We start from the raw sequence: 27,808 nt of genomic DNA, 5'->3' as shown, positions 1-27,808 counted from the left end.
TTATATTTCGTAATTTGTTGGGATAGTTATTTCCATCTTAGGTTTAAATGTCACATTAATATTCAGTAAAAATTGCCAACTACAGATTCAAGGCCAAGGCCTGATCAAAGGTATTTAGAAACTTGAGAGTATGAAATGGCTAATACAAAGAAGTTGTGGCTAGAGCAGCAATGGCAGGTAAACTTTCTGTTGCTCCACATAGAAATATCATACTTGGGTAATTACATAGTTTAATGGGAATCGAGCCGATTAGATCAAAAGAGGCCATAAAGACCGAAGTTGGATATCCAAGAGGCCATCACCCATTTACATTTTCTTTCACTTGGGTAAATTGAACAAAAAAGTTGTGCTCACCACGGGGAATTTTAGAGTCAATCCATTGGAAATCGTTATGAAATTCATTTCTTATGTGACATCTTTCTGAGCCTGGCCTGAGTTTCTTCCCATGTTCCCAAATCTCCTAACAACGGACTAGCAACAGAAAGTTGTCTACAGCAGTAGATAGGATGTACATTGCCTCCAGCAGTGAAAACCGTGGCAAATTGAATACTTTCCTCTCATCACCGGCAAAGTGCAAAAGCGTTTGGAAGCTGATAGGACACCCTCTTCTTTAACATTCAAATCAGTAGATAGGATCTAGTACAAATGTTTTACCAGGGATACAATCTTCGTGTGGAACTTACAGTTTCTGTTGAACCACCCACTAGTTAAATATTTCAAGGTGAGGTTGGATGAACCGACTACCAAATGTCTTTCATAATAGGCGATCAGGGAAAGTAAAAAAAAAAGTGTCTTTCATAATATTTTCTTCTTGAATCTTGCATTCAAAAAAAAAAACCTGCCCAGTTCCCTTCCCCCCCACCTTCTTTTCTTTTGTGCATGGAGACCTAATGGTCGCCATTGACATGGATATATAGATGTAGTTACCTTAGTACTAAATCTTTCTGAAGTGAATCGTATGTGCGGTGCATTGCTTGTTTCAACTTAATACCTTAAAGAATGGTATCTGATCAATCAGGTAATTCTTTTCTGAATAATTTGACCTTGTATTGGAGGTAACTATTTTTATATTGTTTTTGTTGATGTTTCTGTTATACACAAGAAGTTGCTCCAAATATATGAATAATGCAAAGCTTACCGTGTCCCTTTTATTATATGACAAACTTGGCCACTTTCCAGACACCTAGGAAGTTACCAAGTCCATTTCATAGGTCGTCCTAGGTTTAGGGAGAGTTGTTTAAAATGGTTTGGACATTCGTAACAGAGAACAATTGATGTAATGTTGAGAAAGCGTGATTTAATTCAGGCTGATGGAGTGAAAAAAGAGGTAGAAAGAGGCCTAACCCAATTTAATTCGAGTGCTTTTAAAGTCATTTGCTTTTAATGTTGGTAATTGATGGGATATTTTTTCAAAATTGAAATTTAGGCTTGAAAGATTTCTTGAACAGGGAATTTCGGATTCATGTCCTGATATCTTGGGCTAAATCCCATTCAAAACAACTCTTTGTTTATGGATTCTTCTCATTTTAATTTATTTCTTGAATTTTTAAAATAGCATTTTAACTCCTTCCGGCCAAAACTGATTAGCTATCATTAATCCGTTAATGCAATGTAAACAGTTTTGTTATATCACATGTCACGTGTTTAAATATATTGTTTTTATTACATTTAGATAGAGGTGGTTGAACCGCTCGCACAACCACTTCCAACTAAAGGTGTGTGGCTTGCACGGTCACACCCGACAAGTGTAGCTTGCACAATCACCCCAAATAGAGGGTTGATTTGCGTGGCTACCCCCAACTAGGGCGACCACCCCCTAACAAAGGGGTTGGTAACATGTGTAAATCAATATGCCTTGATTGAAAAGGCTAAAATCATGGACTAGAAGCGTATTCTATATTTTGATTGCCCATTTCTTATATGATTTATTTTTAATTGAAACCATTCTGATCTCATGGCTGATTCTATACATCTCTGATATAATATTCTGGGGATAATTATACTTAACCCCCCTGATTTATCCACGGTATGGTGATTTACCCCCCAATGTACCAAAATTGGTACATGACCCCCCCGAACTTGCCAACGTGTGGCAAAATCAACCTTCCGTCCAATCGACCGTTCGTTTGGACGGAAAGTCGGTCACATGCAAGTCACGTGACTTGGGAAGGGTCTTTGTCTTAAACGGTCACGTGACTTGCACGTGACCGATTTTCCGTCCAAACGAACGGTCGATTGGACGGAAGATTGATTTTGCCACACGTTGGCAAGTTTGGGGGGGTCATGTACCAATTTTGGTACATTGGGGGGTAAATCGCCACACCGTGGATAAATCAGGGGGGTTAAGTGTAATTATCCCAATATTCTGACATTAAGATGTTCTTATTGGAAAGATGGATAGGTGGGTGACGAAGTGAGTCCCAGTCCCCATGGCCGAAAACACATGGATCTAACCGTCCAATCAATCTTGAACATTCAAATAACACATCTAGAAAGGACCCTTGTTCTGATTCCTGACCCGACCTGTTGCTACCCACCCCATCTGACTGATTGACGTTTGAGTTTTGTAAATCAGATTTCTCTTCTACTTTGGGATTGTGATTGCTGGTATCAAAAATATAGTCGATATTACCCAGAATACCCCCCAAAGTGTAGGCTGTATTGGCCTCGAGAGAGGGCTCGTTAGTCGTTGAGAAGGGGGCGTGTTTCGGTAATGTGGCAGAATTTGAACCAAAACTTCAAAATTCAGTGTGAAGCTTACATCACCTTCCTTTTCAGACCAGACTGCAGGCGGTAGCTGCCAGCGAGATTGAGGTAAACGACGGAGTTTGCTCTGTTCCGTCATCTCAAGCCGCTCTCCAGATTTGCATAGAAAGCAGGAACAGACGTCCCGTGAAGAACCAGAGCATAATTATATGGCGGCAATGTAACTCACCGTTTGGGCGGTTGGTTTCTTCGGCTTCTCTTTTACTTTGAGTTACCCATCAGCGTACACTGGCTTTCTGTCTTTCAACTCCGTTGTTCACGTCTTTTCTCTCTCTCTCTCTCTCTCAGCTAAGTCTGCTTTGTTCTTTCTCAGCTAAGTCTGCTTTGTTCTTTATTGTAGTTTTTACGTTTGTATTTTCCGTGTATTCATGTATTTACGAGTAGATCAAACTTCACACACACACACATACACACACACACACACACACACATATATATATATATATATATATAAGTAAGAATTTATTGAAAGAACTTATATGAAACAAAGAGGATCCAAAGACGCTCCTTAAAATATTATATTAGAAAACTAAAAAGCGATTACTGAAAGAATCACGGACATCTTTAAAGGAATTGAGTTTGAAATTAACCCAAAACAAAATTCTCCAAAAGTATGCACCTGAAATCTGTTTTTCATTTGAAACAATCTAGCATTTTTCTCACCAACATGGAGCATATACTTTAGTGACAGAAATTTTTTACAAATCGATTTGTAAGAAATTTCATACAATTCACATACAAGAGTGACATGTGTCATTTAAACATGTGAGAAGCACATATTTTTTTTATTAATGTTATTAGAAAAGTATGTGACAAGCATGCGCTATTAAAATAACATGTGCTTCTCACATACTAAGAAGCACATGCCAATCATATATGTAGATTGTATAAAATTTTCTACAAACCGATTTGTAAGAAATGTCTATCTTTAGCTGCCATAATTCTTACCACAATGGAGAGAAGATTTGCCTATTATTCAGATGCCATCCACCGAATAAGCTCCTTCCAACTGTTACAAGCACAAGATATATTACATCTATACCAAAGATTAAACTAAATACTTTATGAAATGGCACCAAACAAATAAATGGTTGATATTCTCTCACTCAACCCATAAAAATAAAAATTAAAAATAAAAAATCATCACCTGCAGTAAGTCGATAGCAACCAATATGTCTTGTGTGTACAATCTTCTCCTAATTGCAAGCTAAAAAAAAAGTAATGAGGAATAATTTTACCAGGCCATACTATATCTTGAGACGTAACACATTGCGGTCAGAGTCTTGAAGCTCTCCCTAGCCCGTTTAACCGAGAGAGCACAACTAGGAACTATCAACCAAGATACCTTATACAGAGTAATGCCTCTAAGGTCCTAAATATTCCTTCAAGATTAAGAGCAATCTCCAAGAATTATCACATCTCAAAAAACACCCATTTCGGAAAAGATAAGAGTTAACTAGGAGATCACAATTTTTTCAAAGAGTACTGCTACACATATGGACACTTTTTAAAAGAGTAATACTACATGAATGAATCAGCTTTACGTATTGGCCTTTCACTAACGGGACAATTCGGCATGACACTGCCACGTTAGCCAAATAAAATTGTACAAACCCTTTCATACTTGTCGCCACTCCAGCCACTACATGTGGTGGTTATGACCACCGGATTAGATTAGAGAGACATGGTCGTCATTACCATCATATCTTACTTGTCGATGGTAGTTGCAACTATCCTTAAAGGTTTGGTAGGGTGACCAATTATCCATTTACCCCCAAATGCAGGAGCAAAGCTACCAAGAGCTTTGGTGGGGCTTGGGCCCCTAAGCGCCAAGGTTTTCTCTAAAAAAATTAAAAATTAAAAATAAAAATAAAAAAATCCTAAAAGAAAACAAAAAAAAATTAAAAAATTTACCCTCAACTTTTTCTCTTTTTTTTTTTAAAAAAAAAAAAAGTTTTGCTTTTCCAAAATTTTATTTTTTCAATTTTGTCCTCCCAAATTTCAAATGTTGGCTCTACCCTTGCCCAAATTGATGGTCAACTACACATGAGAGTGATTGTGAATGGTTGTTTAGCCACCCCTCGATAATGGTAAAAGGGGTGCCACACTTATATATAAAATTTTTATTTATTATTTTAATTAAGGTGACAGTGTCACGAAATACTAAAATATTAACTAAATCAATCATTTTATATCAACTTAAACTTTTAGAACAAGTGTTAATTTAACATAATATTAAAATAGACGTCGTAAATTCGAATTGAATCATCAATTCCCACCGTTTTCAATTAAGCTTGAGTAACACTTTGGTTTGTTTCCATTAGAACAGCGCAACGCACAATTCTTTTAGCTACAGTATAAGGCGAATTGAAGTGCGTTTTTCATTTCTTTTCTTTTCTTTTCCTTTTTTTTAAATAAAATAAAAAAGAAGAAGTAAGAAAATAAATGAAAAAATGTTTTTTTTTTCTCTCTCTATATGCAGGTAAATTGAGTCATGATCAAGAATAATATATTATTGATTATATCACGATAAATGTTAACTAAGCGTATGTTTTGATATGTGAAATAGACTCGTAAAATAGAATATCTATTTTTAATGAAATAGTCATTTATTTGTTTGATTGCACAACATTTTATTGAAGAGAAACGTTAGGTGTGACATGTCACTAAAAATCATCATTAGATTTTGAATAGATTACTATTGTATTTAAATCCAATCATAATTTATAATGCCACACCAAGATATGTGAATTTGACGGTATGGAGTGAGAGTATGTTTGCAATCTTTGGAGTCACCAACGACGTGGAAACTATACTTGTAGGGAATAAACGTCTTTACAACGAGTAATAAATGTTGAATGAGCTCCACGAAGCCCTGTGAAACAACAACACACTCTGCATACTCTTATGGTGAGTTACTAGGACCTTCGAAAGAGGGTGCACATTGAGCTCCAGTATGACCCATCAGATAGCCTATTCTTTATTGGAGGTGGGGAACAGTGGGCTCGAGCAAAGGAAGAATAAGATATATAACAACAGATACCAGTGAATCTAAACTAACAATGTACTTGATTAAAGGAAGTTGGTCAATAGCAGCTTGGAAACGGCAGATTTTGACAAAGTAGAAAAGCATAAAACTGTGAAGGGGGATAATTTGAAGGAGCAAGTGAAAGACAACCAATTACGGTAGAAGGAAAGAAGGACAAAAAAGGCAGATTGCTGAGGTGAAAAGATATAAATGACACAAAATGTACACTTCTAAAAGGTTTTTACAGGGATGCGCAACTGCCAACTCAAAATTTTAAGAAGTCCACGCGTAAAAAACATGAAAAGCTGCAAACACATCGTTGGGTAACAATTACCACTCCAGCGCATTTAACAAGGGTAATATTTTTTTTATTTAAAAAAAAAAAAAAAAAAAAAAAAAAAAGAAAAAAAAAAAAGAAAAAAAAAAAAGAAGGTGAACACCAATCATAGTGCCCATTAAACAAAAAAAATTCCATTATCCAACTAGCCACATTGGACATAGGAATTAAGAGGTAATTGTTGTGAATTGGACCAACAGGCCCACACAGCTTATATACTGGCCCAAAACCGGTCTCCTTGGCTCGGTCTATCCTACTCGCATAGCAAGAAATTCACTCCCAAACCACTAAAATGCGACCCAAATCCAATGATAAAAACAAAGTCAACTAAGTGAAATACACTCCTAATTTGAGGGATAATAGATGCTTAAGCCGTAGGCCATCATGGAAATACTCACGTGCAAAAGGTAGAACGTGACATGAAGGCAGTGACATCATAACCACTATAAAAGGCAAGTCATCCACATAAGGTAAAATGAACTTTTGGCTGCTACCTCAAAACTCCTACTCGCAGCATCCCTATTTATTCTCTCAAATACTACGGACTTTCTCTTTTGCAAGTACAATTTAGTCAAGTATTGGGCCCAAAATAAATAAATAAAAATTGTAACAATATTCAGAGCTCCGTATATGAAAATATATTTAATGGTTAGTTTGAAAAAAAATTGTACAAAGATTAATTGTAAATGAATAATGTTTTCGGCATAACAAATGTACACACTTTTAGGGGCGGAGCCAACATTTAAGATTTGGGAGGCCAAAATTAAAAAAAAAAAAAAAAAAAAAAAAAAAAAAAAAAGTGACAAAACTAAAAAAGTAATAAAAAATAATTAAGAGTAAAATTTAATTTTTTTTTTTTTTTTTGGGAAAACCTTGGGCCTTGGGGCTCAAGGTGGCTCCACCCCTACACACTTTGTACAACAATATTAACATGAAAATGATTTTTTTTTTTTTTTTTGTACAGGAAAAATGACTCTTTTTTTTCTTATTATAAAAATCATTTCCACGTCAGCATTTTTGTACAAAGTGTGTAGGTATATTTGTTGTGCAAAAAGAGATATGATTCTCCACCACCTTGTCTATGTGACAAAGTAGTTCCCCAACTTATTTTATTTTTTAAAAATTATAATTAAAAAAAAAATCTCTAAAGCTAGTGGGGGACCACCTTGCCACATAAACAAGATAGTGAAAAATTATATATTTAAGTGGTAGAGAATCATATCCTCGTGCAGAAATCATTACTCTTACTACAGTATATCTTATCTCTATCCAATAATCGTGATTAGAATAAAACTTGATAATATTTTACAAAAATATAGATACTGAATCACCTGACCCAATAAAATCTTGAATAAATTTGGGAGCACGCGGGGCAAGACCCAAAAACCAAGCAAATTGATCGTAATTCACGGCTCTCCGAAAATTTAGAGTTGCATATATAAGAGCACTCCCATCAGTTTCCCTACCATTTTCCCTATATTTAGGGAATAAAACTACTTTTTATTTCCCTATAAAAAAACACAACTCACAATAGATTCCTTAAATTTTTCCTATATCAATTAAATACTATTTCCTTATCTTATTTTATTATTTTTTCTCTATCTTATTTTATTTCTTTTTTCTTTTTTCTTTTCTTCTCTCTTCCTCTCTCTCTCTCGTCTTCTCCATAAACTTCTCCAAACCCCTCCTCTCTCGCCTCCACCTCCCTCACCCTCCACGGCCTCCTCAATCCTCTCCCCAAAACCTCTATCTTCAACCACAGCAACCTCAATTCCTTGCCTTTCACCGGGCCGCATCGAGGGCGACGCCGCCGATTTCCGTCGGGCCGTGAAGGATGGGGCGGACCACAAGAGCAAGAAGCTTGCCGAGTTCTGATGCTACCGCCTCCGCAGGAACCCCAAGAGCCATAACCAGGCCAACAACTTCACCGACAACGAGCTCCAGCAGATCGGCCTCGGCCACACCGCGCTGGGTCGACGCAGTAGAAGTTGAGGGCGCGATTCTGGTAGCTTGAGGTGCGAACTTCCGGTGAAACAAGATGAAATTTCGGTGGAATTCCGAACACTTTGGGTTTTTGTTTTTGTTTTTGTTTTGTTTTTCCGATTGTTCTGGCAGTTGGATTTTGTGGATTTTGTGTGTGATTAAAAGGCGGTTATTTGTTTGTTTGGTGAGAAAGTGAGGCTGTGGCCTGTGGGGTTGGAAAATGGTTTCCAGCAGACCAACGCGGGAAGGGGGAAGGAGAGACGAGAGAGAGGAGAGAGCTGTTTTTTTTTATTATTATTAAAATAATAGGTCCAACCAAAATATCCAAAATTAGGGTAGCTGCTGGAAGTTAAATTTTGGTGTTTTTTGTGATATTTTTCATAAACATAAGAAAGTGAACCACTTTAAAGAATCTGATGAGAGTGCTCTAAGATGAATATTTATTAGATAGTTTAAATCAAAGTAACATGAGCAAATTCACACAGAAATAATAAAAAGAACAAATACAGTAATTCGATGTTTCTAGAACTTATGCCCTAAAAATTTTGTAGAATAGTTCTTGAATGAAAATAACCTAGCCCACTCCTTCACCTCCTCTAGCTTTTGCCGAAGTCGAGGTACAACCACCGGCAAGACATCCCTTGGATTCTCGCGCAGGAGGCGAACAATCTCAATACCGTGGTCGCCATATACTTTCTCGATGCACCTGACATTCATAGCACTCAAGGAGTGATCTTTGATTGGGATTGGATTCTCTGAACTAGCCCGAATAATATTCAACAAATTCTCCGCAGCCGCTGCCGTTGATCTCAGTGATTCCAGAAGCATATCCATCTCATATCTATCATCTTCATACTTCTCTCGTAGTTTTTCCTCCTCGCTTTGTTTCCTAACTCTTGGTGGGTAATTCCCGACGTCCAAATTTTTACAAACCAGACTATCATTCAAATTATTCAATGGGCTGTCTAAAAGATCTGTTCTCCGGCTTGGTTGATCTGCGGCGTACAGACGGAGATAACTCGGTGTAACCCTTGGACACCCAGAGAGGTCAGGATTCTCGCCGGCCACCTCCGTAGGCCGTTTGCGCTTTTTTGTATCCGCACATGGCGACCGGCACAAACCCTTCCCTTTTTTGTTGATCACTATGTGAAATGGGCCGTACACAACCTTTGAGCCAATTGGTTTCTCATGATCCTCGACGCCCGCCGTGGCAGTAAACCTCGTGAACCCATCAAGCAAGTCTTGATGGCCGTCAAAAATCGCGGCGACCTGAACGCCGAGCTCCTTGATGTCGACCTTCCCCCTTTCGAACATGTTCATAACACCAAAGAATCGCTCGCAAACGCCCTCCTCGTCTCGGAAACGCATGCACACCTTGTTCACGAAGTCGATCATCTTCTCGAACGACACCGCCTCTGTCTCCATTGAAAATCCTTGAGTGATCACGTTCACGCCGGAATTGGATAATGATCAGAGAATCTATTTGATAATGATCATCTGTGAAATGAGGCGGTGGGACGTGCTCTGCTTATATAGTGTTTTAGGTAAGTGGTAATCGGTAATCCTTCTTTTTTTTGAACATATGATAATCGGTAATCCTAGTCCTAGTCCTATGAGAATGAGAATGAGAATGAAATACTAATTATAGAAATAAAACATTATATATATATCAAACGAGATTCTTTATGTAGTAATATTGACTTACAACTAAATAAAAGTATAGAAAATTATATTTTGTCAATAATTTGAGCATAGATATATATTAAAAAAATCACAAATTTAATTTAATTAATTTTTTATAGAAATATATTTTTCTCTCTTTGATCTAATTGAAATCTTTTCAATTGAACCAAAAAAAATGGGGGGGGGGGGGGGGGGGGGGGGGGGGGGTTCAATTGTAGACTTGTAGTAGTGATACGTAAGGGTATTCTCAGGGAACAATGTACTCTTCCTTTAAGAGTTCAAGTGAAGAAATTTGAGCATGTAAAATATATGACGCCTATTAATTGCCTGAAAATTATCAATTTTGGTAGAGGGATGATGATATATATATGTGTCGTTCAAAACTAACAAAATACAGTTAATCAAACAAAAAAATATATATTTAAAAAAAAAAAAAACTCAAGTTTGATCAAAATTATAATAGCACGAAGGGGTGGCCAATAAAAATATCAAATTTTAATATTATATTAAAATATTAAAGAGAAATTTAAACTAATAAATAAATACTTCAAACCGAGCGTTGCAACTCCCAGTAACTTTCCCCCTTCAAAAAAAAAATATTTTTGACCAAAAATATTTCTCCCCATCAACTATTTTATATGGAATAATGGAAACAAACAAACCCTAAGTAATTAAATTCAATCATTCAATCCTAAGATTTAGAAGCAAATTAATAAAGTACCCATAGAGTCCTTTGTTGGAAAGCCCATGGCCTGTTGCTAACTTTGTCAAGGTTAACTGGGATGCGACTGTAGATAAGACAAAGAGAATGATGGGCATCGGTGTGATAGTCAAAAATAGCTTGGGAGAAGTGTTTGCCACATTATCGGCTTCGAAAAAACACATCACTGATCCGATTATAGCTGAAACCTCGGCAACTTTGAGGGCAGCTAGTTTTTGCCTAGAATTGGGATTGCAAATGATAGAACTGAAGAGTGATACTCTTCAAATAGTACAGGTGTTACAACGAGACGACATGAATTTGAGTTTGTATGGTAACCTCATTAAAGATGCTCGTGATACTTTAAGACATTTAGATAATTGGAATTTGGAAGGTCGGTCATATAAAGCAAAGTGACAACGAAGCGGCTCACTGACTTACAAATGAAGCTCTTTTGCTTATTGAGGAATATGTACTTATTTGAGGATATTCTCTCGTGTATTCTAAATATTTTGTATTTTGAGCATCATACTTAAATTGATTTATATATGAGAGAAGCTCGATCAATTGTTTTAAAAATAATAATTAATAAAGCATAAATTAAACATACATAAATAACCTTCTTTAACTCATTTTTTCTCATTTCGCTTTTAATCTTATAGTAGACAAGAATTATCGACGTAAATAGGCTTGGAGAGAGAATACCAATAAAAATTGATAATATTTTACAAAAATATAGATGCTATGTCAATTGCAGGGACGTATTCTGTTTATATAGGGCTTTGGGAAACGGGCCGGTGAAATTGGGCCGGGTCCTGTTAGCTTTAGTTAACTTTTCAATTCGGGTACCCCATGTATTATGTACAGGTTCTGTATGTGTATGACCCACGTACTCCCTAGATATCCAACAATACAATATATTATATATATGGATAGCATGAGCTCTGTGGCTCCTTTTTCTCTCATTTTTGTTGATATATGAACTGATGGGTGACCAAACGAAACCCAATCCCCACTTCAGAAAATACATGGATATAACCATCCCATCAATCTTGGCCCTTCAAACAACACGTCTAGAGAAACAGTACCCTTTTCTGAACCCAAATTTTGTTACCGGATTGGGGTGGTCAGCAATTTCCTATTGAAACTGTCACTAATTTAGACCATAATTGTCATAGAGTTTATATAAGATTTATCAATTTGAATGAGTTTTAGATTATTTATCTCACATTTTCTGCTTAAATTATTACCAACACCATCTTAACATATTGATATTTTTGGAGCTTTTTAAGGGAATTAATATCATATTTTTGTTCTACTTAAAGATAACACAATGGCTAATAATAATTTTCATCCATATTGCCCAGAATACCCACAAAGCGTTGGTCCCCTCGAGGCCTAAAATAATCTCAAGAGTTGTATTTGGATTGTGTGTGACATGAATATAAGAGTGTATAAATTAATTTTAATTTGACCCATTTAATAAAAGGAATCAGTCATTTCAACTGTAACTTGCTAATTGTATTGAGTTCGTAAGTTATGTAAAAAATTGACAAATTTTATGTTGCGTGTCGAGTTCAGGCCAAGTAGTGTCGAAACATGTTTATTAAACTATATAAATCAGCTATAATTCAACATATTTAATTAAATGTGTCTATTTTTAGCCGGCACTCTGAAAGTGCTTTGAATCCTAGATTTCCTATCTACTTTCTCGAGTGATTTCATTATGAGCTTATAAAATCTCACTAATAAATAACATTTTCTCTCCTGTATGTTAGAATATATGTATTTGTAATATTGTATTATGTCCCACATGGGTTACATATTTGTGTATATCTTTATTATTGGCCAATATATATAGGTCCCTTGACTCCCTTTTGTACAATATTAAGTATGATTTAATATACAATTTTATTATCAACATAGTACCAGACCACTCGTATTATATGAGTGTGTTAAGAGCGCAGAGTAGCTTACATGCAAGCAAACTGGTTTTAACAAAGTATACATCATAATTAAAGGTTTTAAATTCAAACATTGACTCTGTCATTCACCTCACATTTCAATTAAATATTTCACAAGTTGAGTTTCACTAATTAAAAGAGAATTCAAATTTACACATGAGAAGAAGTGTTATAATATAAAACAAATGGTTTAATTAAAATCTTTTCATCTTATCGGGTTAATATTTTAAAACAAGTGGCGGTGATTTAACAATTAATGTCAAACTTTTAAATCCTAATCTTCTAATTTCTTATTAATTGACCGTCTAAGAGTTGACCTAACACGGCCATGGGGTATTCCCGTAATACCAACCAGCAGAACAATGCAATGAGATGGGTAACAGGGTAAGCAATAAGAGCATTCACAGCAGACTATGTATAATCCACTCTTAGCTAAAATAGACAAGAAATGAAAGAAAATGTTCCTCCATCAGATTATCTACTCTAAATCTAAAATTTGGCTTACATCTGGGAACAGTGCAACTCCACATGTGGAGTTGCACTGTTCCCACATCTATCATTAGTTTAATGTTTTATGCCAATCTCTCTCTCTCATTCTTCTCCTCCTTTTTGGCCTTTCCCTTTCCCTACCGACGCCGCTGCTTCTCCTGCAACCCAACATGGCCAAAATTTCCTCATCTTTCACTGATTGTTTGCCAACCGAAGCTCACTACGCTAACTGTCCTCAAACCCACAAACATCGAAGCCGTCCGAAGCTCACTACGCTCACCGTCCTCAAACCCGTACCAAAGCTTGGTATGTGTATGGAAGGTATAGAAGACAACTCGGTGATCTCGTCTGGTAAACCCGGAATCAACAGCTTAGAATTCTTGTCACTTTCTTCGTGACCTTCAGCCTCCAACGTCGATGAAGATCTCAGACTTGTCATTCTTGAAATCACTACCGAATATTCCCAAACGGGCTAAATCAGTAAATTAATCGGATGAGAGGACGGTGTCGATCTAGCCATTAGATGGGCGGGGCGAGGATGGCGTCGGCGAGATCCTTGGACTTGGATTGGGAATCGAAGGTGTACGAATGGGGGAGATGGGTGGAGATGGTTTTTTAACAAACAAAAAAAAAAAAGAAAAAAGAAAAGAAAAGAATATTTAATTTTAAAAATGCTTATTTTAATAAAATAGAGAAAAATTTAAATAATCTGATGGAGAATGTTTTTAAAACTCGTTAGCTAAACTAAATAAAGTGTGTTTTGATTAGTTATAATAAATTGAAAAGTAGATAAGCTGATGGGAGTGGTCTAAGCATCAAAATTGTGTGCGGCATGGAAATAACAGCAATTAATATTCTTTTCGTCACTATTTCCGCCGAAGAAATTAACTTCATCAGTTGCCTGACAGTGATAATGAGGCAAACGAGGCTGTTTGCCATATGTTCTGTCATCTCAAGCTGCACTCCCCCATATTTGAGTTCAAAATTTTCTGAGCGTTTTTTGCCGAGAACAGAACCAAACAGGGCGGCTACGTGACCCACCGTTTGACAGATTCGTTATTTTAGCTTCTCTTCATTATTGATTTAGCCGTCAGTACTTTCCACTGGTGCTTTCCTTAATTTGTTCATGTTTTTCTTTTATTATTACTTCTTAATTATATATATTATGTGTTTTTTTCTTCTTCGATCTTGGCCTTAGTTTCTTGTGTGATTGGTCGCTGAATATTTATTACCCATTGATTTAGTCACGTTTTACAAGCAGAGTCCCTTATGTATATATATAATATCTTTTTATATAGTCAGCACATAAATAAACTTGTCTGATATTTAATTTTGCTTCAAAAGTGAAACCATAATATATATATATATTTCTTTTGAATTGTTTATTATTAAGTTATGAACGTCATATATAAGCCAAACCGGTCCAACAAATTCTACGAAAGCCACTCGATCTCCAAACCCACCCGATCACATGTTTTCGATCTTAAGGTTATCTTAGCATTTTGTCTTCTACAAATATATATATCGCAAAAGGAAGAACAGGGGGATTGAGAGGTCACATGGATTTTCACGTCGCCGTGGCCCCGTGGGCCTTAAAGAGCACGTGAACCGACGACGAGCTTGCGTTCACCGGTCATCGCTGCTGACATCGATCGTCGTTCTTTTTTCTTGTTTTTCTTTTTCTTAAGCTGACATCAACAATATCGGCTTCAAGTTTCTAGCGTGAATTATTCTCGTATTAATTACGACAAATAAAAGGTTATTTAATCTGACATGCGTCTGCATAGACTTCATGCATGGATGCTCGCTCACAGCCTAGTTCTGGGCGTGCGTTTCACTCGATCTTTACGTCATCTTCTTAGCCCACGTCTCTAGACTTCTTCTTTTTCGATATTGATCTGAAGAATAAATTAAAGCAAGTAATTTTCTGCTCACTTAAATTTACTTTGTATATATATATATATATATATATATATGGCACCTCAATATCTATCCTTTCTCGCAGGAAAATAAGGATCTTTAATAAGAAGTGATCCAAGAATTTGTTAGGACCTTCACACACATATTGCTGTCACACATTAATTAAACAAAATCAATTAATCATGTTTTAAATTCTTTTCTAACGGTACCCTAAAAAATCTTAGTTGGATTTATTTTAAACTCTTTTTTTTTTTCTCTCTCTCTCTCTCATCTCTCTTTCTTATTTTTCATGAAATCAAGATTATGAAAGCCTCATTAATTTCATACCCTTAATAAAACTCTAAACTATGGATGTTATCAGTGGCGAAATTTGTCTTCGGGGACCAAACTAAAATGAAATGATAAAATAATTTTATTTTTTTTGTTCTGTTTATATATTATATTTCTACTATATATACATAAACAAAAATTATGATAAACACAATACAGAATAGAAATGAAGTATTTTACAAACATTTGCCAATATTTTTTTTTTTCTTTTGTAAGTTATATGTGCCAATATTGATATATCAGAAAAGTAACATATAAGTACTAGTACAAAATGAAATACAAATAGAAAAACAAAGTGCAAAAAATTGCAGCCTACACTTTTTTAAAGAACTAGAATCATCAAGTATCGAATATTGACATAGCGGAAGACTTTGTAACAATAATTAGAAGTGTATGTGTCTTCTAACCAAAAGATAAACAAGCTCGCAGGCTTAAAAGATGATAAACTCCTCAGAATGTGTGAGAAATTCTCATATTTGATAATAATTCAACGGATGTTTATTACATGTTGTTACCTCCTATATTTATACTAAAACATTACTTGAAGAAAAATTAAACTTACTTCTTGTAATAATAGTAAACCTAGTCTTAGTAAAATACGAAATTATAATCTTAGAAAGGAAATAAAATTATTACAATCTTAAAAGGAAATAAAGTTTTAATACAAAAGTAAATAAAATCTCCAGTTGGGCGCTCATAGATTCCACTTGTAGAATGTTTACCATTAAATCACGTGTCAGTTGCTCACGATCTATCCATGCAATCTCTTCGGATCTCAATCACTGATAGGTAGGGATGTACATGCAGATGAATGTTAATCGCCCGCTTCGCTATCCCTACATGTGGATGAGGATAGTAAAAACCATTATCCGTAAGTGCAGATACGGATAGCGGTTTTATGGTATACATATACGGTTATTATTCGCATACCCTTTATATCTAATGTGTATGTTTTATATTTTTATATGTATTCCACTTATGAATGTGTAATATTTAAACAATTTATGTTTTTTATATTATGAATTTGTAATTTTTTTATTTCTTTTATTTCTTTTATGTGGGATGTGATCTTTTTTGGCTTGATTGTTATATGCTCATTGAATCATGGATAAAAAAAAATAATATAATGGGTGTTTCTTGTGAATATTGATTATCATGAATATTTCGAGGTCGTATACATAATCCTTTTTTTTTCCCAGTTCTGTATATTTTTTGTATTCTATTATATTTTCAAAACAAGCAAAAAATACTAAAATTCGGACAAAATTGTTTTTAAAAATGTTTAAAATAGGCTCATTATGTATTTGCGGATATCTAAAAATAATACCCAACATTTTGCAGTTGCGGGTGTGGATATCACAAATAACCATACGAGTATCAACATGTACACCCCTACTAATCAGGATTGCTACTCGGATATGGCTTAGCGATCAGGATTGCTATTCATATGACCTAGCAATCGGGATCACCACTTGGATGCAGTTTTCCACTCGCTTATCGGGAGCGTCCTACATCAACTATGAATTGAAGTTATCTGTAATTTATCTTTCAATATAAACAATTAAATTATTTGCAATGAACTCCTCGTCTATTTTATTGTAAAGATTTTATTTTATTTTTGATAATTTTCATAGCTAAAAATTTATCTGATAGTCGTGAACCTTTGGGGAAAAAAAAAAGACCAATCAATCTATTAATAATATTTAATAAGATTGTATGCCTATAATTCATTGTCTCTATTAAACCACAACAAAATTCTATCATATTAACTTGGTACCGAGTTAATATTTTTTCTAAATATATATATTGTAAAAGTAAAAATTATAACAGTTTTTAGTTAAATGGAATTATAGGACCGAACCATAGTAAGAATTCTACCGATGGAAAAAGCAGACTTCGAATAGCATAATTTTCCCAACATCAATGTAAAAAAGAAAAAAACTTTTGATATTTTTGTCTAAAATGTATTTAAAAGAATACCCACGCCAATAATACATATTGATATGTAATAAATTTAATATCATCTCATTTAAAATATTTAAATAATGTGACATTATATAAACTTTTACATACAATATATAAAATAAGATTTTTATTTTTTTATTTCCCTCGTAATACAGTAATGCTAATAACAGACAAAGAGCAAACGGCTGACCTGTAATAAGTGCGCGTTGACGCGCGTGCACGAAAGCACCTGGGATTTGAAAAAGAGTAATGATTCACTACCACCTAAATATACAACTTTTCACCACCTTGTCTATGTGGCAAGGTGGTCCCCTACTAACTTTAGAGTTTTTTTATTTTTAAAAAATAAAATAAAGTGGGGGACCACCTTGCCACATAGACAAGGTGGTGAAAAGTTGTACATTTAGGTGGTAAAGAATCATTTCTCTTTGAAAAATAGCACTATTGCCTTTCGAGACACGCTCGATATGACGTGGCATACAAAATGGTCAGGTGTATAAGACACACGTGGAAGGAGTGGGTGACGATGTCCGTTGAAACCGGCAAGACGAAGGGGCCGATGACAGCGTCGCATGTCTACCTGGAGAAATGATCCCTACACTTATTTCTCACAACAGCCCCACAACAAGCTGACGTGGCTGGTAATATTTTATTATTTTTTTACAAAAAAAAATGAAAACAAAACAAAAAAATAATAAAATATTACCAACCACGTCAGCTTGTTGTGAAGCTGTTGTGAGAAATGAGTGTAGGAATCATTTCTCGTCTACCTGGGCGTTCGAAAACGTCATTCTCGTTGGGCCCCGCACGGGACAGCTAAAACATCAGGTCAAGTGGGACCCGCAGCAGAGCCAGCTCAGGCCAGAGCGGTCCAATTGGGATTTGTAAAAGGGACTGTTTGACTTCTGCTTCCCTTATTTTTTAAAGAACTTGATAAAATATTTATGTTAATCTCGTATGATCAATAGAAGTAGATGACGATAGGTTGATTAGTTTAAGAAGTTCTACCTATAAAGTTGTTGATGAATCAATTAATGGGGAGACATTATTTTCTGAATACTTGAGTCAACTTAAATATTTATAATTTATTTTTATATTTTTTTATGTTGAGATTGTAATAGAAAAATTATACCATTGTATTTTCTAATTATATTTTTAGTATGGGTACACCAAATATAAGTTGTTTAAAAAATCATATGTATATGGTTAAAATAGTATATAAGATAGAATTATGTTCTATTTCTTGTACCTACTTGTGGCATTAAAATTATAAAATTGATAAAAAAAAAAAAAAGGGTAGAAAAATCATTTTAATATGATTATAATGTTTAGTATTTTATATATAGTAGACTTCTTTTAACAAACTCTTTTCTCTCTGTTTTTTTTTTTAAAAAAAAATAAATAAATAAACTTTCACAAAAAGGGGGGATAAATTCCACGAATTCTTCAAGTTTGTATTTGTTTGTTTTGTATGAAATTTTTGTGTGAAAAATAAATTCCTCAAATAAAATGTTTTCTAATTCTATTTTGAAAAAGATTTTCCTCAAGCAAAAATATTAGAAATTATCAATGCACTCATGGTTTACGGTTCTGTTCTTTATTATATCTTATATGAAACAAATAAACATCCAACTCCAAATATATTAAATATGGAGGGGAAAAAACAAAATCCTCTACTAACAAATATTTTTGGAGAAAATATTCCCACTGGCCTTAATGATCTTTGTATTATATGAATGAATTATTATATATCTCTTCGATGATAAATGACAACAATGTCTTTACAGAAAGGTTGAATCAAGTGATTTTTTATTTTTTTTTATTTTTTTTTTATTTTTTTTTTAATTTTTTTTTTTAAGAAATGATAACAGTTTGTGCCATTGATGACCAAGTAGTACTCGACCCCAATCAATCTTGGGATGTCGAAGGGAACTCAAATTTCAAAGCCCTCAAATTAATAAAAAAAAAAATGTGAAAGTAATTATTGAGCGCCTAAAAACAATGAGTCATGATTGGAAAATAACAAATTATGTGAATTGATTAGTGGATTATATTTTGATTTATGTCCTCATTATTGCTATTATTATTTTTTCTTCATTAGGTCTCTATAATTTTCAATCAAAAGCTTGAATAAGCAATTAAAGACGCTAAGGTATAAACTCCTGTTGTCTCATATAAGAAGATTACATTTTTCTCTAAAAAAAAAAACACACAGAGAAAAGAAATAGTAATAGTACCATGTTTATATAAAACGTGAGTTTATTGTTTCAAATAAAATAAATAAATAAATAAGTACATTCAATTTTTGCTGTATGAATTATAACTTAGTAGCGCCATGTAAATTATGTTAATTGTGGCGCGCGATTAATAAATAGTGGGGGCATTACAATTCATATTTTTTAGTATGTGATGCAATGATAATGATACATGAAAGGGTGGCATTGAGATATTATCATATTTCGTATTGTATTGTGTGTGTATATATAATCATTTGAAATTCGGTATATGCCCTTTTCAATAGTACTTTGTAGGACATTACTCAAATAAATATAGAGGGCCTATAATAAATAGAAAGAAAATAAAAAAGTAAAGATTTTTAAGCATAAAGAGATGAATCATATGAAGTAAAATCTGTACAATTATTTTTTCATTTATAAAGAATATGAGTTGGCAGGTATATATTGATTATTGGGTAGTTGAAACTGTGCATCTAAATTAACACCATTAATTGTTTCTTTCCCTGGTGGTCATGTGTCAAGCCAGGCTATGACCTTATTAATTGGGTGGGTCACAAGCTGAAGTTACTGAACCGAGTAAAATTGATTTTGAATTTATATCTATATATATATATAAAATAAATAAATAAATAAAAATTGAATTGATGACTCACGGACATACTGTGGGAATCGATCGAAGTGCATGAAAAGATGATGCTTTCTTTAAATGACTTTTGGCTACTCGAATATTTAGAACCCGAGTTTCTACAAATTGCTGTATTAATTATTAGTAGATTGGACACTAAATGTAAAAATATTTTTATAAAACTTACATTTAGTATTTGAATTGCTAGGATATAACTAAAAAAATTTCTCACATTTTCAAAACAATCTATTTAATTTAATGCATGTTAAAATTAACAACACGATCAATGTTTTTGTGCAAATATAATAATTAGTAAATTACAAATAAGGATTTCCTACAGGTTAATTGTAAATTCTACAATAATTGTGTGAATTCAGAACATTCATCGGATCGAACTGCTTAAAAAATATTACATATTTAAAAAAAAATATCACATGTTACAAAGACAACAAAAAAGAATTTTTCTCAAAAAAAAAGTTTATTCTTCACTTTTAAAGAGACGCTTCTTCTTAAAAAAATAAAATAAAATTGGCTTAATGTTTTTCTACAACATAAAGCACAATAACATGATAAAAATATACTCAATTTTCTTAATTTGATACTATGTAGCCTTTTTAATATGTATTATTTTTTAAACCAATAACTGTCTAAATTAACACAATTTTTTTTAAGTTTATTTTAAAGTCCACTTATTGCTAAAGATAATAACTCATTATTTAAAGGACAGAAATTTCCTACAACCCACATATAAGATTGACATGTGTCCCTTGGCATATGAGAATCACATGTTATTTAAATAGCATGTGCTTCTTATATGCTATTTTAATAGCATTAATAAAAAAATATGTGTTTCTCACATATTTAAAGGACACGTGTCATTTTTAAATAAAAAGGTAAAAATAATCTCCGGTATAAAGGCCACATGACATGAACGAAGAGGAACGTATACGACTCATTGCAGCCTAATTTCTGTTTGTAATTCTATTGTCAAAATAATACGATAAGGGTATATTAAGAATTTGAATGTTGGAAGCACGGACGAAACTAGAATAGACAAGTAACGTGCGCATAAAGTTGACGTCAAAAACCTACAAGACCAGTAACACACATTTGGACGACAAGGTTATGAATACAAAACCCCCGCTAACTAGAGATGGAATCATGGAAAACGATGCCGACCTGTATTGCAGCCTCTAATATCCAATTACTGGCTTCCATAAGGTCTACGTGGAGGACGCACTTCTTGAATTGGGCCACGCAAGCTTTTCTCTGGTCCATGCCTTTATGATTCATCTCTGCACCACAACGTCACCATTTCACAAGACCTTCTTCATCCCCCCCTAACTTTCCTAATTCCTACAATTTTTATCCCATTTCATTTACAATTTACAGCTACAAAAAGTTGGTGTTTCTTCTCTAGCCCACGTGTATTTGACATTGCTTTTTTTTTTTTTACAAAGGTTGTATTTGTTTTGGCGTAAATTATATGTTTGAAATATGTATTTTTGTTTTCTTCATATTTTTTTAATGTTTGGTGTGATTGAAAACGATAGTTAAACTGAAAATATGACCAAAAAAACTTTTTTAGTTTCGGAAAATGATTTTGTTTTAAAATTTTGTAATTAATTTTTCAAGTTTGAATTTCTTATTCTCAAACTATGGGATGTCGCTTGCAGTTTTCGACGATTGCTCATTTTTCGTACGAGTCAAACACCAAAAAATATATTCAGAAAAATCATTTTTTTAAAAAAAATGAAAAACAATTTCGATGAAAATAATTCCCGACAAAAAACATTTTACGTCAAAACATTGAATATAAAAGTGCGATTTAAAACCAAATCAAATAAAATGTATAATTTGGGACTGCGTTTTTAAAACATTGCAATTTCAAAACATAAAAAAAAAAATAATGCGTTTTCGAATCGCAGGCAATGATGTGTGGCTTTTAAAAATCGTGTTTTCAAGATTGTTATTTTGAAATCGTAAACCCAAATTGACGAAACAATCTAATGACACTATTAGCATGTGATTGGAGTCATGCCAGTCAACAAACAAAAAAAATTAACACTCCATAACAAATCGATACGTATCAAAAACGCATAAAATAGTTATTTTTTTTTATTTAATTAGTTAGTGAATGACTTATAAACATACGGCGTTAATGATTTTACTAATCGGAAACGGTATATTTGGAACAAGATCCAATCCCAATACTGCAAATCTCCACATCCGGGAAGATCGGATTGGGTTTCTAATTTCTATTATTGAACCATCCAACTAAAATTGAAGAATATTATCTACCTACCAAAAATAATACAGATCGGAGTACAAAATCAGAGAGATTCTTGTTCGCTTGCATGCTTGCAAACCAAACAACCATCTAATTATCATTTGTCACCATAATTAAGATCAGATACACAACGACTGCCTTAATCGTATGATACTATTATTTATACCTTTTTTTTTTTTTTATTTATTTATTCAAAGTACTATTATTTGTACTTTAGTTAAGCTTATTAGTGATCCGATTAAAAAACTGTGTTCCAAACCGTAATTTAACCACAATTAGATGATCGTCAAACATTGGGCAGGCCACCGGAACAGAACTCAGCGGCCCCACAAGCAAACCTAGAAGAATGAAGGAAAAAAAGAAAAGAAAAAAAAGCACTTTTGTAATTAAGAAAAAGACAAGGGCAAATGAGATAAGTGAAAATTACGTGCAAGTACCCCTAGCCATTCCTAGGCGATTCCGTCACGTCACGATGAAACCAGAGAGCGGCGGAGAAGAGGGAACAGAAAAAGACGAGGGTATATTAGTCACGTAGAATTTAAAAAAGCTGAGCGAGCTGGTCGTATACTTCTCCCCTCAGCATAGTAGCAACGTTCCCTAGGCAAAGCCGGCTCATGAATCTGGCCCCCCACTCTCTCTCTCTGTCTCTTTTTTTTTTTAATTTTTATTTCTTTGGGTTTTTCACTCACACATAAAACATTCTCTCTCTCATCTTTACTCTCTCTCTCTCTCTCTCTCTCCGTTCATCTTCCGTGCCTCTTGTGTATGTGTATGTAGGTTTGTTGGATTCCCATCTATTTTTCCAAAACACAAAGCACTCGCTAAAGAGAAAGTTTTGGAGAGAGAAACGCTTCTAAGATCGGAGAGTAGAAAATTCTAGAGAGAAAAACCTCCGGTGAATGCTCACGTCCAGTCTCCAGCCTCCGGCGAGTCTTCCTCTCGCAGATAGCGAAATGCAGTGACTAGTTGTTAGTATGAATGACCCAAAAATGCGCGAAACAGCATTGCTACTCTGTGACGAGCCCAGCGACGTCGTTTCCAACAGCAAGAAGAAGAAATCAGACGACCCAGCTCACCAGTTGGTGCTCGGAGTCGGGCGTAGCCGATCCCAAGGAGGCACGCGCAGAGTGACACCGACGACGCTAACAAACTCGCCTGCCCTGACTGCCGGCGGCGCGTGCGGGTCGAGCGTGAGCGTGGAGAAGGCGCTTCCGAACGGGGATCTCTACATGGGCAGCTTCGCTGGGAGCGCGCCGCACGGATCGGGGAAGTACCTGTGGACGGACGGGTGCATGTACGAGGGTGAGTGGCGGAGAGGGAAGGCCTCGGGAAAGGGAAAGTTCTCGTGGCCCTCTGGGGCGACCTACGAGGGGGATTTCAAGTCGGGTCGGATGGAGGGCTTTGGAACCTTCATCGGATCCGACGGGGACACTTACCGCGGGGCGTGGAGCTCCGATCGGAAGCACGGGTACGGCCAGAAGCGCTACGCCAACGGGGACTACTACGATGGGTACTGGAAGCGGAACCTGCAAGACGGGGAGGGTCAGTACGTGTGGAAGAACGGGAACAAGTACGTGGGGGAGTGGAAGAACGGCGTGATTTCGGGTCGGGGCGTGCTGATTTGGGCCAACGGGAATCAGTACGACGGGGAATGGGAAAACGGCGTTCCGAAAGGGAACGGGGTGTTCAAGTGGCTGGACGGGAGCTGCTACGTGGGTTGCTGGAACAAGGACCTCAAGATTCAGCTTCCGAATCATGGCAAAGAGCAATGCTTGAAGAATAACAATGGGGCTTTTCTGGGCGGTGAAAATTTGACTATAACGATGCGAAAGAGGTCGTCGGTGGACGGCGCGAGAGGGAGCGTGACGGACCGGAGTTTTCCGAGGATTTGCATATGGGAATCTGACGGAGAAGCCGGCGATATTACCTGCGATATAGTCGACAATGTGGAGGCCTCCATGTTCTATCGGGACGGGACGGGGTTCGATCGCGACGGGTTTCGGCAGTTTCGGCGGAATCCGTGCTGTTTCACCGGCGAGGCCAAGAAGCCCGGGCAGACGATATCCAAGGGGCATAAGAATTACGATTTGATGCTTAATCTTCAATTGGGGATTAGGTAATTTCATTGATTGGTTTCTTGTTGGTTATGTTTGTTTTTGTGGGGGGTAATGAAGGTGGGCATTAATTTGTGTTTTTTTCTTTCTTTTCTTTTTTTTGTGGTAGGCACTCTGTTGGAAAGCATGCGTCTGTATTGCGTGAGCTGAAGCCGACTGATTTCGATCCCAGGGAGAAGTTCTGGACGAGGTTTCCAACCGAGGGATCGAAGAGTACGCCGCCCCATCAGTCAGTAGAGTTCCGCTGGAAAGATTACTGCCCCATGGTGTTTAGGTATTTGTTGGATTTGTTTTCTTATGTTCTTGATTCCAATCGTATCTTTACATTTTGCGGTTCACATTGGAGAGCTTAGTGGATTATGTAATAGGATATATGAATGTTTGGTAGTGCAATGTTCTTCTGCTATGGTGGTGAGGATTTTATTTATATTCTTTTTCTGGGTGGTTTTTCAGGCGTTTGAGGAAGCTATTCCAAGTAGATCCTGCTGATTACATGCTGGCGATTTGTGGGAATGATGCCCTTCGGGAGCTTTCTTCTCCGGGAAAGAGTGGAAGCTTCTTTTACCTCACTCAGGATGATAGATTTATGATAAAAACAGTAAAGAAATCAGAAGTCAAGGTTAGTTGCCGCCCTCTTTGACTTTTGTCTTGTTAAACCTGAGTGCTTGAAGGCAGTTCAAAAGCATTGTTTGCATGGTGTCCATTGTTTGTTTCGTAGTGTCCTCTCCACTTTCTTAATTAAGCTAGACATGTGAGGGGTGGGACAGTTAGATTGAATCTCAAGTTTGGTCATCTTTTTTAGGTGCTTATTAGGATGCTTCCAAGTTATTACCAACACGTTTCTCGGTATGAAAATTCCCTGGTGACAAAGTTCTTTGGGGTGCATTGTGTCAAACCGATTGGTGGCCAGAAGGTATGTGTTGTAAAAAACAATGTGTTTGTTTTTTCTTCAAGTGGTTTGTCTGTTTCGTCTGATTTTGTCATGTGGTTGGAAAGCAGACCCGGTTTATCGTGATGGGCAATTTATTCTGCTCAGAGTATCGTATCCATAGGCGATTTGACCTTAAAGGATCCTCTCATGGCCGCACGACAGATATGCCTGAGGGTGAGATTGATGAAACCACAACCCTCAAGGACCTTGATCTTAATTTTGTGTTTCGCCTCGAGCGAAGTTGGTTCCAGGAGCTCATCAAGTAAGTTTGGTGTCCAATGTATCTCCTACTTCAATTTGTTTTACTCAGCTATCTCCATTTGGTCCTTGCATCTGTCATAATGTTTGAAATCTTGCTCAGACAAATTGAACGAGATTGCGAGTTCTTGGAAGCGGAGAGAATCATGGACTACAGTCTTTTGGTTGGTCTTCATTTCCGTGATGACAATACATGTGACAAAATGGGCTTATCACCTTTCCTGTTGCGAACTGGTAATCAATTGCATCTTCCTTCCATCAGAAATAATTCATGGGTTGATATATATGTGCGGACCATAAGAATATTGAATTGAATATGGGTGCCCTTCACAGGAAAAAAGGATTCATATCAAAATGAAAAGTTTATGCGTGGTTGTCGGTTCCTTGAAGCTGAGCTACAAAACATGGATCGAATTTTAGCTGGCCGGTATGTTTTTCCAACTGTTTTCTTGTTCTTTCCTAGTTTGAGCTAACCACCAAAGTGTTGCTGTGAAATGAGTCGAATAATCCTTAAAAGAAACTAAATATTGCATACGCAATTATAAGTTTTAGTAAATGTCACTCCGGGTCCATTTTTAACACTTGAAAACATTGTCGCAAATACTTGTCAGAGCACATTACGGTTGAGCTTTGTCCTCATATTTTTTATTGTATAAATGGTGGCCCATTATTTTCTTCCATTGAATTCGAATATGTTCATTTGAATCATTGAAAGACTTGGGGTTGTCTCAACAATTCTGTGGGTAATTCAGTAGACAACAGTTGTATGTAGGGCATATAAAGAGGTTGGTCCTATGCTCTCACTGATAAGATTCAACATTTCTTTCATTGTGTTGCTTGATAATTTCGCTTCTGAATGGTTGAGGAATTTTTGTTGCCATGGGTGATCAGTAGTCCCCATTTTGTTTCTTAATTACCAATTGTAGAAACAATTTTATTCGATAGAATTCGTTCTAATTAAGCTTTTTTTTTTCTTTTCTTTTCTTTTCTTTTTACCATGAGGACTCTTTACAGATATATTTATTCTTCCCTGTGATTCCTTTTCGGGGAGAAAATTTTGTATGCGGTGTAAAATTTAAGAGGTTTCTCACTAACCAAAGACGAGATTTGGTTTTTTATTTTAATTGTATATTGATGCGTTTAATTTGGTTGGAAAATATGAATTTCCATGTATATTATATGGAAGAACCTGGTTTAGTGAAATTGAATTGATTTGTTTTCTCTATCAGGAAGCCACTGATCAGGTTAGGAGCGAATATGCCTGCAAGAGCAGAGCGGATGGCCAGAAGGAGTGACTTCGATCAGTATACCTCAGGCGGTATGAGCCGTTTGACCCCTTCACGCAGCGGTGAGATCTACGAAGTAGTCCTATATTTTGGGATCATCGACATTTTACAGGACTATGATATCAGCAAGAAGTTAGAACATGCCTACAAATCCTTACAAGCCGACCCTACTTCAATTTCAGCTGTTGATCCGAAGCTCTACTCAAAGAGGTTTCGGGATTTTGTAGGGAGAATCTTCATAGAAGACAGGTAGCAGCTCAGAGAAGGAATATTGGTATCAAGAACCAGTACTGTTGGATTGAGAACAATCCCCAATTGAATCTGATCCCTTCTAGAGAAAAAAAAAAAAAAAAGGCTGGTAATCATGCAGAGCCTCCTTCAGTTGGAGCAAGTGCGCTACTGGATGGGTCAGAGGCCAGGCCACTGCAATGGTGTGGCCATGATATCGGTGGTAACCTCTCGGTGGCGGGTTGTGGGGGGCGGTGCTTATGGCTGATTTTTTGAAGCTACAGCCATGTTATTGTAACTTTCGGAAGGGGCAAGTACTTGTACATGCAAGGGGGAGGGAAATGTTGGATTTTGATTTGCTTTTTCTTTTCTTAGTTAGATTTTTGTGGTACCCAAGGAATGTGAAGATTTGAAAGATAGGTATAGGGAACTGAGAACAATGTTGCCCCGAGAGAAGAAGAAAGATTCAAAATGGGATGGGACTTGGAATAAGTGAAGTGTACAGGCTTATAGAAAGAGGAATGGATATTGGATAGTCTATGGAAATCCATTTTTCCATATGATTATTTTTTTTTGTAAGATATATATATTTTTTTTCTTTCAAGAAAGGAATTGTTTTGAATCACCTTGCTGCCGGAGAGAGAGAGAGAGAGAGGGAGGGCCCATGGGATTTC

The 27,808-nt window shown here is 35.8% G+C and overlaps 1 protein-coding gene across 1 annotated transcript; it reads left to right on the top strand.

The window, feature by feature from the left end:
• The first annotated feature begins 23,003 nt into the window (after positions 1-23,003).
• On the top strand, positions 23,004-27,759 carry LOC133854225 (phosphatidylinositol 4-phosphate 5-kinase 1). Its single transcript, XM_062290316.1, has 8 exons — positions 23,004-24,433; positions 24,541-24,705; positions 24,885-25,050; positions 25,234-25,344; positions 25,431-25,624; positions 25,724-25,854; positions 25,954-26,047; positions 26,850-27,759. The coding sequence occupies exons 1-8, from the start codon at positions 23,292-23,294 to the stop codon at positions 27,157-27,159; spliced, it is 2,313 nt and encodes a 770-aa protein (XP_062146300.1). The 5' UTR covers positions 23,004-23,291; the 3' UTR covers positions 27,160-27,759.
• The last annotated feature ends 49 nt before the right edge of the window (positions 27,760-27,808 follow it).

This window comes from Alnus glutinosa, chromosome 1 (genome assembly GCF_958979055.1).
Source record: "Alnus glutinosa chromosome 1, dhAlnGlut1.1, whole genome shotgun sequence".
In the NCBI taxonomy this organism is placed as follows: domain Eukaryota; kingdom Viridiplantae; phylum Streptophyta; class Magnoliopsida; order Fagales; family Betulaceae; genus Alnus; species Alnus glutinosa.
Note: the sequence above shows the minus strand (reverse complement) of the source record. Positions and strands in the feature narration are given on the sequence as shown.